This window comes from Ceratotherium simum, chromosome 35 (assembly GCF_057802395.1).
Source record: "Ceratotherium simum simum isolate JZ-2026a chromosome 35, ASM5780239v1, whole genome shotgun sequence".
Taxonomy (NCBI): domain Eukaryota; kingdom Metazoa; phylum Chordata; class Mammalia; order Perissodactyla; family Rhinocerotidae; genus Ceratotherium; species Ceratotherium simum.
In genome coordinates this window covers 18304050-18322559 of record NC_141934.1, presented here as the reverse complement: position 1 = coordinate 18322559, position 18510 = coordinate 18304050, and the positions used below count along the sequence as shown (strand labels likewise).

Here is an 18510-nt window from a genome sequence, read left to right as displayed (position 1 = left end):
AAGTCTGTGCTTTGAGCCACCACATTTTGGCTGCCTCCTCTCCGGGCAGATCCACTCCTCCTCCTGGGCTGCCTCACTCTAGCTCTTAAGAGGTTAAGTTGGAAGCACAGCCTCTATCCCTCAGGGAATATTCTTTCCCGTTTAGGGTGAAATCTCAGCTGGATGCTGGGGAGAGGCCCAGAGAAGGGAGGCCAGCTATAAAAAGCCCCTTGGTGGGTTGAGTCTTCCCTGATTGTGCTGGAGGCCCCCTGAGCCCAGGGAACTCAGAGTGCTGGTGAGCTCAAGGGGGCCAGGAACGCTTTCCAGGGCCCCGTGGGGTGGTGGGGGAGAGAGGGTGGCCCCCATATGGGCCAGCATGGGCACCTTCCAGGACTTCTGCGTTCTGAGCTCAGCTTCTTGAAGTGCAGAAAAAGCTCAAGGCCCCTTGAGGATCATAGCCATGGTGTCCGTTGTTGTTGTCATTATTAATATCATCTTTATTATTATCCCGAACCACAGGGAGTAGGACCACACATTTCCTGGGCTTTTGGAGCCAGCAGGGAGGGGCCGTGGGGGTTGGGGGAGGGGGTAGCCATCTTCAAGTTCCCTCTCTTGCACCAGGTTTATAACTTACCCCCAGGTCAAGTTTGTGAAGCCCGAGAAGCCAGCCCTGAGATTTCTCCAGACCAGCATTTCCCCTGCTGGGTTTCACAGGTGTTCTGCAAGCTCTTAATAGGTTTTCCATGGCAAAAAATAATTCCATGGTCAAATGAGTTTGGGAAACACTAGGTTTAAACAAAGTTAATTTTTTCAGTTGCAGGCCTTCTCAGAGCCTTTAGCATGCTCCTTCATTCATTCTTTGAAATAATATTTATTGCGCATGTTCAGTGTGCCAGGTGCATCGTGCTGGGTAGTGGACATACAGTGGGGAGCAAATAATCATGGTCTTCCACCTCATGGAGTGGGGCCCAGTCTAAAGTGCTGTCCTTGGTGCTGACTGCCCGTTAGAATTGAAAGAAATAGAGATGCCAGGCCCAGCCCCGTAAGTTTTGATTCAGTTGGCCAACACTGGATCCAGGGCACCTGTGTATTTCAAAAGCTTCCCCAAGTGATTGTAATGTGCAGCCAGGGTTCAGGTAAGCAGTAAAATGATGACTATGATCATGCATGCAGGTGAGGTTAGGGTGCAGTGGGAACAAGGAGGAGACTGTCATTGTCTGGGAGGTAGTAAAGGCTCCGCCAAGCAAGAGAGAGTTTAGCTGAAATCTGATGGAAGAGCAGAGGTTACCTTGGTGGGACGAGACATCCCGGTGAAGGGGACAGCCTACACAAAGGCCCTACAGTAGGAAGCCGTTGGGAAGTGAGAAAGGGGCACACAATGAGATTGGAGTTCAGGGCCAGATGATCCAGGGTGTCTGGCTGGTTCCTCTCTCTGAGCCTCAGTTTTTTTTATCTGTAAAATGGGAGTGATATTAGTACCTATCTGTAGGGTTTATCTGAGACCACTGGGAGGAGTCTAGAATTGGAACCCCCTGGGAAGGCTTTTAGAGGGATAGTGAAATAATTGAATTATGTTTTTTTAAATGCACCCTGGGCTCTGAGTGGAGAATAGATTATAGGGGGTCAAGTGTGAAAGCAGTGTAAAAGTCCCCACAGTCTCTCTCCTGCTGCATTTTTGTGCCTGGATGATAACTACGATACGTTTCTTAAGCACCTACTGTGTGCCCTGGGTTGTGGGGTCCAGGGGATGAATGGAACTCCGCTCTCACTTCAGTAAGCTCATGATTTATGAGCACGCTAGGGGTCTGTGGAGGTGCCTTGGGGGCCTGCTGCAGTGAGACAAGGCAGGGGGGGCTCTCTGCCCCTCCCACCGATGCATGCAAATCAGCTCCACTCGGATCTGTCGTGAGGACTGAGTTCCCATGTCATGATGCCATTTGAAAAAGGACAAACCCAAGAGAAGAGAGGTGGCATCTGGAACACTGGGACGTGGTGTTTGTGGGAAAGTGCACCCAGTGTGGGGTTCTCCATTCCCAGAGGGGGACCCCTGAGTTCTCTGCTCCCCTGGTGATGACTCTGAAAGAGCCATGGACTCCTTCGCCTGATTCCCACACAAGAAGCCCGTGCTGGGAACTACAAAAGGCAGTTGGCCATGGAGGTCTTTCCGTAGGGACTAAAGTGAATAGTTCCCATTTATTAAGCACCTACTACGTGCCTATATTAAAAAGAGTATTTTAAATTTGATCCCACAGGAATTCTATCCATGAATGATGTTTATGCCCATTTTTCAGGTGAGAAAGCTGAGTGCAGGGTTGTGAAGGCCCCTAGGAAGGGTGGAGCTGGGGTTTGAATGTGGGCCTCTCTGTTAAGTCTTCTTTCCATTACTGTCTGCTGCCCTCCAAATACTGGCGGTGACCAAGGCTGGACACTCTTGGGAACCGGGAGTCATTGAACTCGAAGATTTCAGAGCCAAGGGTCCCTGGGTTCCTGAGGTTATTCTAGAATCACAAAACTCTGTGCTCCCTTTTCAGTAAAGTATAGTGGTTAAGAAAGTGGGTTCTAGAGTGAGTCTGCTGAGTCTGAATCCCCCCTGCTCCAGCCCTTACCAGCTGTGTGACTCTGGACAAGTTACTTTCTCTTGCTGCACCTCAGTTTCTTGGTCTGTAAAATGGGGGTATTATTGGTACCTACTTCACAGGGTTGATGGGAGGGTTTAATGAGTTAATCAATATAAAACACTTAGAAAAGTGTCTGGCACATAGTAAGTTTTCAGTGAAGATTATGACCCTAGTGCTATGATAATTTGTGTTAGTACCACAGACTGAGTGGCTTACACAATAGGAATTAATTTTCTTACTTCTGGAGGCTGGAAGTCCAAGATCAAGGTGTCAGCCGGGTTGGTTTCTTCTGAGGTCTCTCTCCTTGGCTTGTAGATGGTCAGTCTCCTGTGTCTTCACATCATCTTCCCTCTGTGTGTGTCTGTGTCCAAATTTCCTCTTATTAGGACATCAGTCATATTGGATTAGGGCCTGCCCTAATGACCTCATTTAACTTTGCACCTCTGCAAAGCCCCTGTCTTCAAGTACAGTCACAGTCTGAGGCCCTGAGGGTTAGGGCTTCCACATATGAATTTGGGGGGGTCACAGTTCAGCCCATAACATCACTGATACGGTTCTTGGCCCCCATGCTCCACTGCCAACTTGGTGGGGCTTGCTCTTCTCTTCTGGCCCAGAAATCGCAGCCAAGCGCTCAGCTCCGAGGCGAGTGTGGATGAGGGGGGCGTCTTCGAGAGCCTGAAGGCAGAAGCGGCCTCCCCGCCCGCGCTCTTCTCGGGCCTGCCCGGCCTCCCCCCGGGCAGCCTGCCCGCCGCCCCGTTCCAGTCCAGCCTGGTGCTGGGGGCCGCGGCCGGCGGCGGGGACGTGTTCCTCCAGATGCCGGCGGCCAGGGAGGAGGGCGGCGGCCGGGGCGAGGGCGGCGCCTACCACCACCGACCCCCGCACCACCACTTCCACCACGCGGGCCCCCGCGGGAGCGCGCTGCTGCAGCACGTGGGCGGCGACCCCCGCGCGCACCCCGACGACGGGGGCGACGAGCAGCCGGGCACGCCCGCCCCCGCCCTGTCCGAGCTGAAGGCCGTGGTCTGCTGGCTGCAGAGAGGGCTGCCCTTCATCCTGATCCTGCTGGCCAAAGTGTGCTTCCAGCATAAGCTCGGTGAGTCCGGAGGACACAGGTGTAGCAGCCTCGGCCTTCACCCGCGGGGTGGGGGGCTCCTCATCCCAAGTGCCAGGGGAAGGCAGTAGAGGCCCTCATGGTGCAAAGTGCTTACGAGTCCTGGAGTCTCAGTCAGACCTGTGTTCAAATCCTGCCCCACTAGCTGTGTGACTTCGGACAAGTTACTCACCTTCTCTGAGCCTCGGTTTCCTCGTCTGTCCAGTGGGGGTCATCATAGAACTTCCTCAGCTGGTTGCTTGGTGCGAGGAAATAGAATGTAGTGACCGACAGTTCAGACTGCTTGGGTCTGAACCTTGGCTCTGCCCTTTCCAAGCTTTGTGACGCTGGTTACATTACTTAACCTCTCTGTGCCTCAGTCCCATCATCTATAAAATGAGGATTATAATAGCACATAGTTCATGAGATTGCAGTGAAGTTAAATGAGTTAATATGTGTAAAGCACTTAGCACAGTGCCTGGCAGAGTGTAAGTGCTATGCAAGTATAGATTATTATTTTCCTTATATTCATTATGAAGATGTAAAATACTTGACATAGAACCCAGCACAGAACAAGTGCTCAGTAAATACTACCTATTGTTACTAATTTTAGGAAGTAAGACAATTATTCCTCAAGTGCTTAACCTCATACCTGACACACACTTAACATTCAATAAATGGCCTCTGGTCCACTGTTGTTATTATTGTTGTTGTTACTTATTGTTATTAGATCGCGAAGTTGTTGTGCCCTGGAGAGTTTTAGGCTATAGTTTTAGTCTTACGGTACAAATTATCTCATGGCCTCCTACATTCCGGAAGAAAATACCTAGAGGAGATTAGGCCATCCCTTATGTCTTATTTGCCTCTTTCTGGTGAGTTCTGCTGACTCAGATCACCCCACTTTCCTTTTTGGGGTGCTACCATGTCAGTCCCTCCCCTTCTGTTCCTAGAAACAGAAGCCGGCGTGTTCCCCCTCACCCTGAGTTCTGGCGAAGTCACAACTCAGTTTTATTCTTGAGTGTGGTCATTGTCTTTTTCACTTGGCAGGTTGGTTGGTTGGTTTTTTAATCAAAGAGGAGAGTAGAAGAAAGAATTGTGGGGTTACTAGTTTTTATTTTCTTTGTTTTCAATGAAGAAATACATCTTTTACAAAGTAGATCTGGAAAAATCCCCAGAGTACGCATACGATTAACAACGCACAAGTGAGCTCCGAGCATGGGAAGCTCGCATCATGTGAGAGCAGAGTCCTGTCTACAGGGAATGAAAAGTCGGATTTGAAAATCCCTATTCAGGGAGAATTCCAAGACTGTAGCTTGGCAAACAGTGGCACTTGAATGAATTGTGGAATAAAATTCAGTTCTGTTCCCCCATCTGCCAGGGTCATGCTTTCCCGTCAGCCAGGAATTTTTTCTTCCTTTAACGTTAAACTTTAATTCATTATGGTGTCGTGTGATCTTTTTCTACGTATGTTTTTATTACAGATAATACACCTCAGATTGTTTTTGAAAGTGGAAATAATAATAGGCACCATTTACTAACTGCTAGAAATTATGCTCTATAAGAATCATCCCTCCATGAAGATACTGTTATTATTCTGTCCACTTTACAGATGAGGAAGCTGGGGCTCAGAGAGGTACAGTGAGTAGCCCAGGCTCACACAGAGAGGAGGCGGCAGAGCTGAGATTTGAACCCAGGTCTTACCAGATTGCACAGCCCATGCTCCTAACCTGGTTCTGTGAAATAGCCCCCCAGGGGCCTCAATCCCAGCCCTAAGCCAGAGGCCTATACTCAGAGTGGCTCAGGCTTCCCAGTGATCTGCATGGCAGCCCAAATCCCCCAGCCCTGGGATTTTCTCCCTTGCGGTTAGCCTGTAAACTCCAAGGGGCCCGGGGTGTGTCTTCTCAACATTGCTCACAGTCCCTAGTAAGCCAGGCCAGGCCTCAGGAGCCTCGGGGTGGTGTCGGACCCTCCTCTGTCCCGCAGGCATCGCTGTGTGCATCGGGATGGCCAGCACCTTCGCCTATGCCAACTCCACGCTCCGAGAACAGGTGTCTCTGAAGGTGAGTCGCTTGGCGAATTAGTCCCCTAGGGCTGCTGTCACAAAGCACCACAAACTTCGTGGCTTAGAACAACACACATTTACTGTCTTACAGTTCTGTAGATCAGAAGTCTGAGAGGTCTCTCTAGCCCGAGATCCAGGTGTCCACAGGACTGCATTCCTCCTGGAGGGGTTAGGGAGAGTCTCTTTCCTGGCCTTTTCCAGGTTGCAGAGTTCGTCCACATTCTTTGGCTCATGGCCCCTTCCTCCTCCTTCCAGCCAGCAACGTTGCATCTCTGTGAGCATCCCCGCATAGTCACGTCTCCCTCTGACTCTCCTCTCCTGTCTCCTCTTCCACTTGTAAGGACCTTGGTGATTACACTGGTCCCACCTGGATAATCCAGGAGACTCGCCGCATCTCAAGGTCTGCTGATTAGCAACCTTCACGCCACCTGCAACCTTAGTTCCCCTTTGCCGTGTAACCTAACATATTCACAGGTTGCAGGGATTCGGATGGGGACATTTTGGGGAGGCCATTCTTCTGCCTGCCGCCCCTGGGCAGACCCCTGGGTTGCCATCCTTTTCCCATGCCCTCCCGAAAGCAGCATCTCTCACCCGCATGTCCCCAGCCCAGTCCCCTCACCCTCCTGACATTCAGCCAGTTAGCTCACTCCCAGCCCACTGTCATGGTGAAGGCCATCCCACTGGTGCTGCTGGGTGGACATGTGGCTCCACCCCATCGCCCTGAATGCCTTCTAATACCCGTGGAGCACGAACCGTGCCCCGCACGGAGCTGGCCCACTGCACAGCTCATCTTGCGGAGTCGTCCCAGCAACCTGGGAGGGAGGCAAAACTCTTCTGATCTCATTTTCCCAATGAGGAAACAGCGGCTTAGAGACACTAAGTGTCTTGCCTAAGGTCACACAGCCAGTGCAAGTGGTGGCATCGGCATATGCAGCCAGGCATTGAGCCCACAGGCTGTGCTCACTCCAGGTTCGAATCCCAGCTCCTCCGCCCACCTGCAAGCCCTTGGACAGGTTCATTTGCTGATCTCAGCCACCTCTGGAAAAGGAACTGCTCACACCAACTTCATATACCCATTGAGAGGATTAAATGAGATAGTGCTTAGAAGGTGTGCAGCACAGTGCCTGGCGCATAGGAAACATTTAATTGAGCTATTTTTAACAAACCTATGCTTTCTGCTGTGCTTGTGATCCCCTAACAGCCACCATCCTCTCTGACCCCTCTTTGGGGTCATCTGCTTTCCGCAAAACATCTGGGCCTCCACAAGGCACAGAAGGCAGCTTAGTCTCCATTTGACATATGAGTGCGTTGAGGTCCAGAGTTGGGCGTGGAGCCAGAGGTTCTTCTTGACCCTTAGTCTCATCTTCTTCATGCAAACCCCTTTCTGCTGCCATCAGAACAGCAGGTTGATCAACACCGTAGTGGGACACTTTGGGGGCTGGCTCTGTCTCAAATGGCATAACATCCAAATGGTGCCTTGACTTGAATTTTAGGGGACAGGAGGATGCCTGTATCCATGGACAGGCTTCTAGGGGTCCTGGAACCTATGAAGACACAGGCGACGTTTTGCCTATCTGTGCATATTTTCTGCGAAGGAGGGTCTGCGTGATCCTTAGCAAGTTTAGAAATCTCAACTTACTATCAGAGAACTACCCTCTGTGTCCCCCAGAGTCTGGCTTCTTGGGGTATTGCTCATTCCCTCTTTCTATCCCACCTTTGGTTTGGATTTACAGAGTATTAAACTGGGATCCATTATTTATTGGGGTGGAAAGGGCTGCCAAGTGGATTAATCACATTGGTAAGAGCAGTTGGTTGGCTGGAGGCGGTTTCTCGGGTCGTTAACCTTGACCGCTCCTGAAATAATGGGTGCATGGAGATGCATTTATTTTGTCTAGTCTGTGGAAACGTGCGTTGTAACAGTGTGTGGGGCACTGAGCTGTGTCTGGAGACCGTGGAGCATTTACCGAAACCACAGGGAAAGTTACACTGGGAAAGTTATGACCTCATCTTATTCCAGCAATGCAGCCGCCCTGGTCCAGGAAAAGGCTAGCTTTTGAGAATCAGCAGCCCGGGGGTCTGTGTGTGTCTCCCAGGGTACACGGGCGGGAACACGCCTGCTCTGAGCCGCCTCCAGAAGTTTCCTAGGATTGCTCTCAGGCCGAGAAGCTGCTGGGAAACAGCAAACTGACGTTTTCCAGCTTGTCTTCCTGGGGACTAACTAGAAACGAGGCTGGAGAAAGAGAAATGAGGCTGAATGGTGAAGGGCTTTGATGGCCATGCGTATGAGTTTGAATTTAATCGTATAAATGTGGCCCTACGTTGAACGGCCAGTCCAGCACAGTAGCCCAGAGGGTCATGCTAGAAAAAGTGAGAACAGAAGTTTCCAACCTGTAGATGAATCTACTACTGGGTTGTAAAGTCTGAATAATAGGTCCTGCCATTTAGCGAGCCTGAAATATGAGCCTGTACCAGACTGAATGTTTACATTTATAAATTTTACTTAATCCTTAACAAAATCCCCATTTTCTTTTTTTTTAAGATTTTTTATTTATTTATTTTTCCCCCAAAGCCCCAGTAGATAGTTGTGTGTCATAGCTGCACATCCTTCTAGTTGCTGTGTGTGGGACGCGGCCTCAGCATGGCCAGAGAAGCGGCGCATCGGTGCGCGCCCAGGATCCGAACCTGGGCCACCAGCAGCAGAGCGCGTGCGCTTAACCACTAAGCCACGGGGCCGGCCCGTAAATCCCCATTTTCAAATGAGGGCACTGAGGCTTAAAACATGGGCCATTGAGCAAGAGTTACTTCTCTGGGCCTCAGTTCCTAACAGTAAATGTGGACTAACGTTGGCTACATTCCAGTGTTCTAAGCGTTTCATGTACATTAATTCTCATTTCACGTACATTAATTCTCGTCATTCTGTAAGACAGATACAATATGTATCCATTTTACAGATGAAGAAAGGGAAATACAAAGAGTTTAAGTAACTTGCCTGGGGTTGGACAGCCCCCAGGTAGCAGACCAAGGATTTGAACCCAGGCCATCCAGCTCCAGAGTCTGTGCTGCTAACCACGGTGCTCTCCTGCCTTTCCAGATAGTTCCCCAAGCAGGTTTCCACATTTCTGTCACCTTCCCCGTGACCACCCCTTCGATTCCAGTGGGATTGAAAGAAGCCAATACGCTTTCTTTCACCATTAGCCCTGCTGCCTCCAAACCTTTGAGAAAGGGAGAAGTTGCCACTTGTCAGAGAACATTCTGGAATGTTCTGCCGTGTGCACTTTTGGCGTTGCAGCAGCCCCACAGATCTCTTGCTTTGTCTCCAGGAGAAGAGGTCGGTGCTGGTCATCTTGTGGATCTTGGCCTTTCTGGCGGGGAACACCCTGTATGTGCTCTATACGTTCAGTTCCCAGCAGCTGTACAACAGGTGAGCAAGGGAATCTGACCCCCAGTGGAAAAGTGGGGGGGCTTTTTTGGGCTTGGGACACAACCCCTTCACGTGACAGCAATGCAGCAGCTGTATGTCACATTGTAACTTTCAGATTCCACCCTCTTGTTATATAAATGCATGCCTAGAGCAGAGCTTTCCACTAGAAATATAATGCAAAGCCACGTATGTAATTTCACATTTTCTAGTAGCCACATAGTGGATGGCGGGGGAGGGCTGGCCAGGGAGGGCCTCCAGGACAGAGTTGAAATTTGAGCCAAGCTTTCAGATCATGCGTATGTGTTTTGAAAATGGGCTTTGAGGAGTGAGCAGATTCACCACTTTCTGGGACCACTCCATAAAAGCAATTTGGGGAGTTAGATTTAAGGCATCAACATGCATCTCACGCACTGCATTAGTTGTCTGACCCAGAATGTCGAGGTCCTGGTGGAGGGTGTAGAGGTGGAGTTTCCCAGAACCTTGGATGAATTTCCAGCTCATACCATTCTCTGGGCATGATCACATTTATAGGCTCAGACCTCTGTGCCCCCAGCAAACCAGGGCTCAGACTGGCAGCACAGAGAGAGAAAAAGAGAGAGTGGCTTAGGAGAAAAGCAACAGAGCTGAGCCTCCTTCCTTATTGATGTCAACAGTCTGGAGTGTGTTTGTAAGTGATACCAACAACCATTATCTTTTTTTGCCCTCCCAGTGCCCCAGCAGGGTGTTGCTGTTCCTCACCCATTTCACAGGTGAGGAAACAGAGGCTCAGTGAAGCCCTTTCTAATGAGTCTTCATCCCGGCAGGTAGCCAGTAACAGTGAGCTTGACTCTTCCCAGGATTTGAAGTCTGATGACCAATATCAGAGAGTCTTAGTCTTGCCTCTTACCAGCTTTGTGCCCTTTGGCAAATAATGGAACCACCTTGAGCCTCCTCTAGTTTCCTCTTTTGTGAAATCAGGACCCAATTAATTCTTGCCTTAGCCACCTGCACAGGCTAGTTATTAGGAAGGCCAAATGTTATAATACGTGAAAGGTACTGGGTAAACCATGAGACATTTGACATATTGTAATCCTATCATAATTAATATTATCCTTTTATGTTGAATTACTATATCTATTGGTGGTGGTGTCTAATGAGCAAAACTGACAATAGAATGTATCAGTTCATTAAAGTTCACAGCGTCCATTAGAAATAAGTGGACTTAGTGATCAAAACTGTGGAAAAACACTTTTGCACCGCCTCTCCTCCAAAGGCAAAAACGGGAAAAAACGCTAGGACGGTGAACTAAAACCCAGATAGGTGACTGTAACACCAACTGGTGTCTCTGAGATGAAAGTGGAAGGCAGATCTTCGTTTTATTGCGATCACAGAGGCGTGATAGAGAATCAGGGCGTGGAAGGCAACCAGCCAGCCTGGACTATCCCCAGGGAAGGACAGACACAGGCTGCCAGCCTCTCCCCGTGTTAGAATGTGGATGGCCACTCAAACTCGGAGGCGAGGAATCCCCCAGAGACAAGCTATGCTGTGGAAGGACACTGAAGGTATTGTGAGAGATTGCCAAAATAGATTGTTTTCATTGATATTCCCTACTCTAGCTCTTTAAAGATTTTTATTATAAATAGAAGTAGACTTTTAAAAATACAAGTTAAAAAATAGACCAGTTCATTCCTAAGATGCTACAATCAGGGGGCCTCCGTTTGTACCATTTTCCGCCAGCCCGGCAGAGTGTGTCAGAAGCGTTTAGAAAGCACCCACTCTGGGCTGTGACTGTTCCCTGCTTCCCAGGGGACAGACAGGACTCAATCTGGCCTTCGCTCACAGCCTCTAATCCGGCGGGAAGGATCGAGAGGGGCCCCGCACAGAGCAGGCGCTGGTTCTAGTCCCAGCTCCACGTTCTAGCTGAGATGCCGTGGGCAGGCGACTCCACCTCTTAGCACTCCAGTTTCCTCAGCTCAAAATGGGACTAATCATAGTTCCTACTTCGTAGGGTCTTTGGGAAGACAAAACGAGTTAACACACGGAAAGCGTGTAGAGTGGGGCCAGCATGATGTAAAGAGCTAAGAGATTTTAACTATGTTCATGTGTCGCTGAACGACGGGAATACGTCCTGAGAAATGCATCATGAGGCAGTTTGTCACTGTGTGAACATCGAGGAGTGTACTTGCGCAAACCTAGATGGTATAGCCTGCTACACACCTAGGCTATGTGGTACTAATCTTATGGGACCACCGTCATATACTGGTCCCCCATCATATAGTGGCCCATCATTGACCAAAACATCATTATGTGCTGCATGACTATGCCGTTATTATTATGAGTAACATCATCCTCCTCAGAGGTGGTGGAGGGCAGTGCTACTCAAAGTGTGGTCCACGGACCAGCGCTAGTTTGAGAACTGTTTGTTGTCTGTCTCCAACGAGGTAAGTACAGAAATGGAGTGTGAGGTCACCTTACCTGGTCAGGGAGAGTGCAATGGGTTTACACACTCCAAGTCACACTGCTCTAGAGTGAGAACTGAGAGCACAGATGCAGCTAGGATGCTGGGTTCGAATCCAGCACTGCCTCTTATGTTTGTAGGAGCTCGTGCAGGTTACTTTACCTGTCTGTGCCTCAGTTTCCTCATCTGCAAAATGGGGTGATAACAGTGCCTGCCTCATTGAGGTGCTGTGTCATTGTCACCGCAGCGTGGCAGAGTCTGTAGTGTATCTATTAGCACATCGAATCCCACATGTAACACTACGAGGCAGGGAATGATGCCCATTTTATTGGTGAGAACACTGAGGCTTACAGAGATAACGTTATTTGCCCCGCATCCAATGAGTGGAGAAGCCTAGATTCAAACTCACGTCTGTCTGATACTAATCCCCATATGTTTATCATGCAGTGTGCCCTTGGGCAACTTACTTCACCTTTCCAAGCCTCGGTGCCCCATTTATAAAGTGGGGATAAGCAGGACAATGAGATACAGTGAGTAAAGAGCTTAGCACAGTGTCTGGCCCATCAATTTCCCTCCCTCCTCCTCCTCTCCCTTCTTCCTTTGCAATGTTGGCTTGCCTTTCTTCCTTCTGCTTCCTCTTGTGAAGCCTGTTGTGGACCCATAAAACTGGAGTGGACCTTAACTAATGATGCTCCAGGCCAATCTCGTCTTTTAACCCTCAGGGGAACTGAGGCTCAGAGAGGTTAAAATACCCACTTGAGGTCACACAGCAAGTTAGTAGCAGATTCTGGAACAGGACATAGGTATCTGACTCGCAGTTCAGTGCTCTTTCTGCAAGTAGTACTTACAAGCCTCCCAGAGTGAGTAGAAGGAGCTGCCAGGGGCCAGGGATCCTCAGTGACCTCCTGACTCTGACTCCTCCCCCAGCCTCATATTCCTGAAGCCCAACCTGGAGACACTGGACTTCTTCGACCTGCTGTGGATCGTGGGGATCGCAGACTTTGTGCTGAAGTACATCACCATTGCCCTCAAGTGCCTCATTGTGGCCCTGCCCAAGATCATCCTGGCCGTCAAGTCCAAGGTAAGCACAGGCTGCGGCCGCCAGGTAGCCCCAATCACGCCGATCATGCAGGGGATCCTGGGAGCGCCTTCTGGAGGAGAAGAGAATGGGCATGGGCAGAACCAATGTCACAGTGTCACATAAACAGAGTCTGAGCTAGTAGAGCCCATCACCCACCTCTTACAGTTCCCCGAAGCTGAGTGTGGTGCTCTGTTGTCACCACCTTCCTGTGACACCTCTACTCTTTAAGTGCATTTCCTAAGTTTCATTGTTCAGAGGTGCCCTCGATGCAGTTTTCATCTAAATTTCACCTGAGAGAGGGAAAAAGCACGTTGACATGCCCTGGGTCCTGCTTCTCCCAGGGAAGGATGGCTCTCATAGGTTTTGACTCTTCGTGTCATCAGGAGCATGTTTTGGAAAGAGTGCCAAGGCTCAGGAGGAAAGAGTTCCGTGATCAATTAGTGATGTCTGCCCTGGACACAGGAAGGGGAGTAGTGGCAGTCGTGCTTTGCAGTGAACCGTAGGGAAAGGCCTGCAGGTAGGTGTCGGGATGAAGAGGTCTTAGAGGATAACCATTGTAATTCAGAGGACTGAGCGGTGCTAGAACATCACCTTTAGTACATAATTATTGCCACTGTCTCTGCAGAAAGAGCAGAAGCAGGGAATCTGGACAGAGGCAGACAAATTAAAGAATTTCTGAAGACTCCTGTTTTCCGTTCTGTAAAAACAGCCATCTTTTCAGCTTCAGAAAGCCCAGAAGTTGTCCCAGGCAGTGGGTGGCAGAAGAGCGGGTTGGAATTGTCCATCCATCTTGAGTGACAGCTGACCAAGCCCATTGGCCAGGTGTATAGGAAAAACGCACTGCTGTGTTTCTTTTTCACTCACACACTCGGTACTTCTGACGCAGATGTGTGGGTTTTCCCTCACTCCGTGAAGCAATTCTCTGACACCAGCTGGGTGTCCTATGGTTGAACTCAGTTCTGACACTGTCTACTAGAGTCGGCGTCAGATCCCACAGGTTGAGGGCTCAGTCCCACAAGACTCCTCCCTCACTTCAGACACCAGTCACACGTCCGGGTTGTCACCTGGGCTTCTGATCGACTGATTATAAATCAGGGTTCCCATGAGCCCCTCCTTGGGTTCAGTCATTTGCTAGAACAGCTCACAGAATTCAGGGAAACACTTAACACTTACTGGTTTATTATATAATAAAAGATATGATAAAGGATACAGATAAACAGCCAGAGGAAGAGGTACACAGGGCAAGGTCTGGAAGAGTCCTGAGCACAGGAGCTTCTGTCCCCGTGGAGTTGGGGTGCGTCACCCTCCCGGGATGTAAATGTGTTCGTCAGCCCAGAAGCTCTCCGAACCCCATACCGTTAGGATTTGTATGGAGGCTTCATCATGTAGGCATGGTCGAGTATTAACTCCACTCACAGCCCTTCTCTCCTCTACGGAGTAAAGAGGGGGTGCTGACCCTGGGGACAGCCCCCATCCAGGAGCCCACCAAGAGTCACCTCTTTAGAACAAAAGATGCTCCAGGAAGTTCCAAGGTATTTAGGAGTTGGGTGTCAGATGCCCCTGTCTCCCAGGAAATTACAAAGGTCTTAGGAGCTCTGTGTCAGGAACTGAGACCAAAGACTCACGTTGAATCAAAAGATGCTCCTAGCACCCCTACTTACAAGGGGTGCAAGGAGCACTGTGTCAGGAACTGGGGGCAGAGACCCATATATACATTGCTTCTTATTTCACACCAGGGTCATCTGAGTCCGATTCCGTCCCGCCATACCTCACCTTCACCCGCTGCCCCACCACGTGGTTTATCTAGTTGAGCCAAAATCCTAGGCTGTGGAGGTTTTCTTAGATGAAACCACAGCTCTGGGGCCCAAAGGCAGTGCCAGGAAATCTAAAATGGCATGAAGACAGAAAGAGAGACAGAGAAGAAGGCAAGAGGGGGACAATGGGTCTAAAACAGTCCTGAGATGCCCCCGCCTCCCCCACCCCGCGACCATAATAACATTACTATGTGCCTGTGGAACTCATGCCACGTACCAGGGGGGCACCAGGGACTTGACACTGGGAAGCCACATGGCCCAGTGGTTATGCATGTGGACTTCAGCATCCAACACATCTATGTTCAGGTCCCAGCTATACCCCTTCCTAGCTGTGTGACTTTGGGCAGATGACAAACCCTCTCTGAGTCTTACTTTCCTCATCTGTCAACTGATGACAATGATAGCACCTTCCTCCTAAGTACTAACCTCAAAAGAACTATTGCTGGTGGGAAATAGAAAGTGCTTGGCCCCATGCCCAACACATAGTAAGCACTCCATGTATGATTCGCAGTACTTCTAAGTGTTATCTAGTCTTCATGACTGCCGGCTCCACACCGACCAGCTGTGTGACCTTGGATAAGTTACTTAGCCTCTCTGTGCCTCAGTTTGCTCATCTGTAAAATGGGGATAATAATTGTGCTGGACATCTTCCTCCTACCCCTCCAGATACGCTCTCCACCTTTCTCACCCTGCCCTCTGCCCTGGAGGCTGACCTGGGTGACCTGTGGCCCCTGGCTTCCAGTTGGGTTCAGCCAATGGGAGGCCTGAAAGGAGAGAGAGGCGGAGGTATTTATTCTGTAACAAATTGCCACATTTAAGCCACATTAGCAGCTTAAAGCAACATAAGTTTATTATCTTCTGGTTCTGGAGGTTGGAATTCCCAAATGGGTTTCACTGGGCTGAAGTCAAGGTGTCGGCAGGGCTGCGTTCCTTCCTGCATCTTCAAAGTCAGCAGCGGCAGCTTGGGTCCTTCTCTCCTTGCTCTCCCTGCCCTCTGCTCCGTCCTCGTGTCTCCTCCTGTGACGCTGACCCTCCTGCCTCTGTCTTCTGAGGCCCCTTGTGATTACATTGAACCCACCCTGAGAATCCGGGATACTCTCCCCGTCTCAAGATCCTTCACTTAGTCCCCTCTCTAGTCCCTTTTGCCATATCTGCTAACAGACTCACAACATTTGGGGATTAGGAGATGGACGTCTTGGGGGTTGTTATTCTACCAGCCACACCTGGTCTCCTTCCTGCTGGGTCGGCATTAACTCAGTGAACCCACACAACACACAACCCACACAACTGTTATTACTGCAATGCCCTTTCACAGATGTGGAAAGTAAGTCTGAACGCACAGTTCCCATCACGGGCAGTCCTCTGCAGACAGCTTTCTGTCTGGTAACTTCACCCCCCCCCGCCCCCACCTGCCGGGCTGGGGTGATAATAGCCCCCCACCCGTGGAGAGCTTATCACCCCTTGTTGGCTTCCCTAAACCCTGCCCACACCTTTGTGAAGAGCAGACTTATTAGACTCTTTTCAACCCAGTTAACACAGGGTCAAAAGATTTAAACAGACATTTCACCAAAGAAGATACACTGATGGCAAATAAGTGCATGGAAGATGCTCGACATCATAGGTCTTGAGAGAAGTGAAAAGTATCACTGTAACTGGATACCACCGCATGTCAATTCCAATAGCTAAAATTAAAAAGTCTGACCATACCAAGTGTTGGCAAAGGTGTGCAAGAACTGAAATTCTCGTGCTGCTGGTGGGAATGTAAGGCAATACATCCACCTTGGAAAACAGTTGGGTGATTTCTTAAAAGTGAAGAATATGCCCACCATACAATCCAGCTATCCTACTGCTAGCTGTTTACCCCAGAGGAATTATGGCACATGTGTGTGTAAAGACTTGTGCATGAATGCTCCTACAGATTTATTTGTAATAGCCGTAAACTGGAAATCGTCCAAATCACCAGCGATAGGTGAATAAATTGTGGTATATCCAATAATGAAATATGACCCAGCAACATAAAGGAATGAACTGTTGATATAGACAACATAAATGAATCTCAAAATAATGAATAATTATGCAAGGAGAAGGAAACCATAACCCAAAAAAAGAGTATACTGTATGATTCCATTTATGTAAAGCTCTAGAAAATGCAGTCTAACCTGTGGGGACAGAAAGCAGATCTGTGGTTGCCTGAAGGGGCCAGAGGGAGGGATTACCAAGGAACACAAGGACACTTGGGGGTAATAGGTATATTCACTGTCTTGACCCTGGTGACGGTTTCACCGCGTTTAGATATAACAGACATATCAAACTGCACACTTTAAGAGGGGTGCCTCTGCCGCCTCTCTGTGCTGGCTTCAGCCCGAGCTCCTGCCCAGCCGGGCTGCTGGGGTCAGGGCGTGGCTACAGCTGCTCATCTTTGGGGCCTCAGCTCCAAAGTCCCTTCTAGATCCCCCGAACCTTCTCCTTTATAGCATTTGTGAGATTTTATGATTACCTAGTTGTGTGATTATTAGATTCACTTCTGTCTTCCCACTCTACTGAAAGTCTGTTTTGTCCACTGGTCCATCTGCAAGACCTAGCACCGTGTCGGGTGAGCTGTAAACGGGTGAGCGAGTACTGTGGCAGAGAAACTGGACTTAGAATCAATCCCTGCCCTGTGCCTTCTGGTCGATTGTCTACAGACAGAAATACGACAGGAAATCTTTTCAGTGTCCATTGAGGGCAGGAGACGTGAATCCAGGCCTGTGAGGAAGCTAGCTCAGCACTGACTGCCTGGAATAATAAGAGCTGGCAGTTACTGAGCACCAGCTGTGTACCTGAGACTCTGTGCTTCGTGTCTGGCTTACCTCACTTAGTCCCTTGCTGTTCCTCTGAGGTAGGTGCCGTTACTCTCGTTGATGGATGAGCAGATGGAAGGTTAAGAGGGCAGGGTCACATGGCTGTTACCTGGTAGAATTGGGATTCTCGCCCAGGGCTTCACAGCTCCAGGGCCCAAGCTCTGCCTCAAAGTGGTTGTGGGAGAAAGATAATGGAAACAGTTAATGGTTACACGTCACCTGGAACTTGCTGGTTCCCGCTAGATTCTTTCCCATGTCCTGACTCATTTAAGGCTCTCGACACCCCTGTGAGATAGAATTTATCATCACCTCTTTCTAGTGAAAAAATGAGTATTAGTTTCCTGTGGCTGCTCTAACAAATTACTCCAAATTGGGTGGCTTAAAACAGAAATTTATTCTCTCACGGTTCTGGAGGCCAGAAGTCCAAAATCAGTATCACTGGGCTGAAGTCGAGGTGTCGGCCGGGCAGCGCTCCCTCCGGATGTCAGGGGAGGGTCCGCTCCCCGCCTCCTCCAGCTTCTGGTGGCTGCTGGTGTCCCTTGGCTTGTGGCCGCGTCATCCCAGTCTCTGCCTCCGTGGTCACGAGGCCTTCTCTTCTGTGTATGGAGTCTCCCTCCGCCTCTCTCCTGTAAGGATACTGTGGTTGCATTTAGGGCCCAACTGGGTAATCCAGGATGCTCTCCCCATGCCCAGAACCTTAATTTAATCATGTCTTCAGATACACTTTTCCCGCATAGGGTCACATCCACAGGTGCTGGGGATTAGGACCCGGTGCCTTTGGGTGGCCATTATTTCACTTATTATGCTGAGGCTGAAAGGAGGGTGAGAGATTTTGTCCATAAAACACCCAGCTGGTCAGTTGTAGAATCAGAATAAGAATCCAAGTCTTCCAGCTCCCAAGGCCGTGGCCGCTTCGGGAGGTCATCTGCCAGGCACTGAGTGGACCAGATGCCGGAGCTCCTGGGCCATTCCTGACCCTGCCACTTTCCAGCCATGGGGCCTTGGGTGGGTCACTTAATGTCCCTGGATGTGTTTCTTCCTGTAGAAAATTGAGAATTAAGAAAACCCTGCTTGAGGGGCCGGCCCGGTGCCACAAGCGGTTAAGTGCGCGTGCTCTGCTGCGGCGGCCCAGGGTTCGCTGGTTCGGATCCCGGGCGTGCACCGACGC

General features: G+C 49.8%; 1 protein-coding gene across 9 annotated transcripts in view; it reads left to right on the top strand.

Moving 5' to 3' along the window:
- The window catches only part of RNFT2 (ring finger protein, transmembrane 2), a 67610-nt gene that overhangs the window by 4011 nt on the left and 45089 nt on the right, over positions 1–18510 (top strand). For 8 of the 9 annotated variants that reach the window (XM_087424151.1, XM_087424149.1, XM_087424150.1 and 5 more), the window contains 4 exons: positions 3212–3690; positions 5671–5747; positions 9070–9170; positions 12535–12688. In XM_087424151.1, the coding sequence (XP_087280277.1) occupies positions 3212–3690; positions 5671–5747; positions 9070–9170; positions 12535–12688 (811 nt within the window). Of the gene's footprint in view, positions 1–2231; positions 2271–3211; positions 3691–5670; positions 5748–9069; positions 9171–12534; positions 12689–18510 lie in introns of all 9 variants that reach the window. The other variant, XM_087424155.1, reaches the window with a different exon arrangement.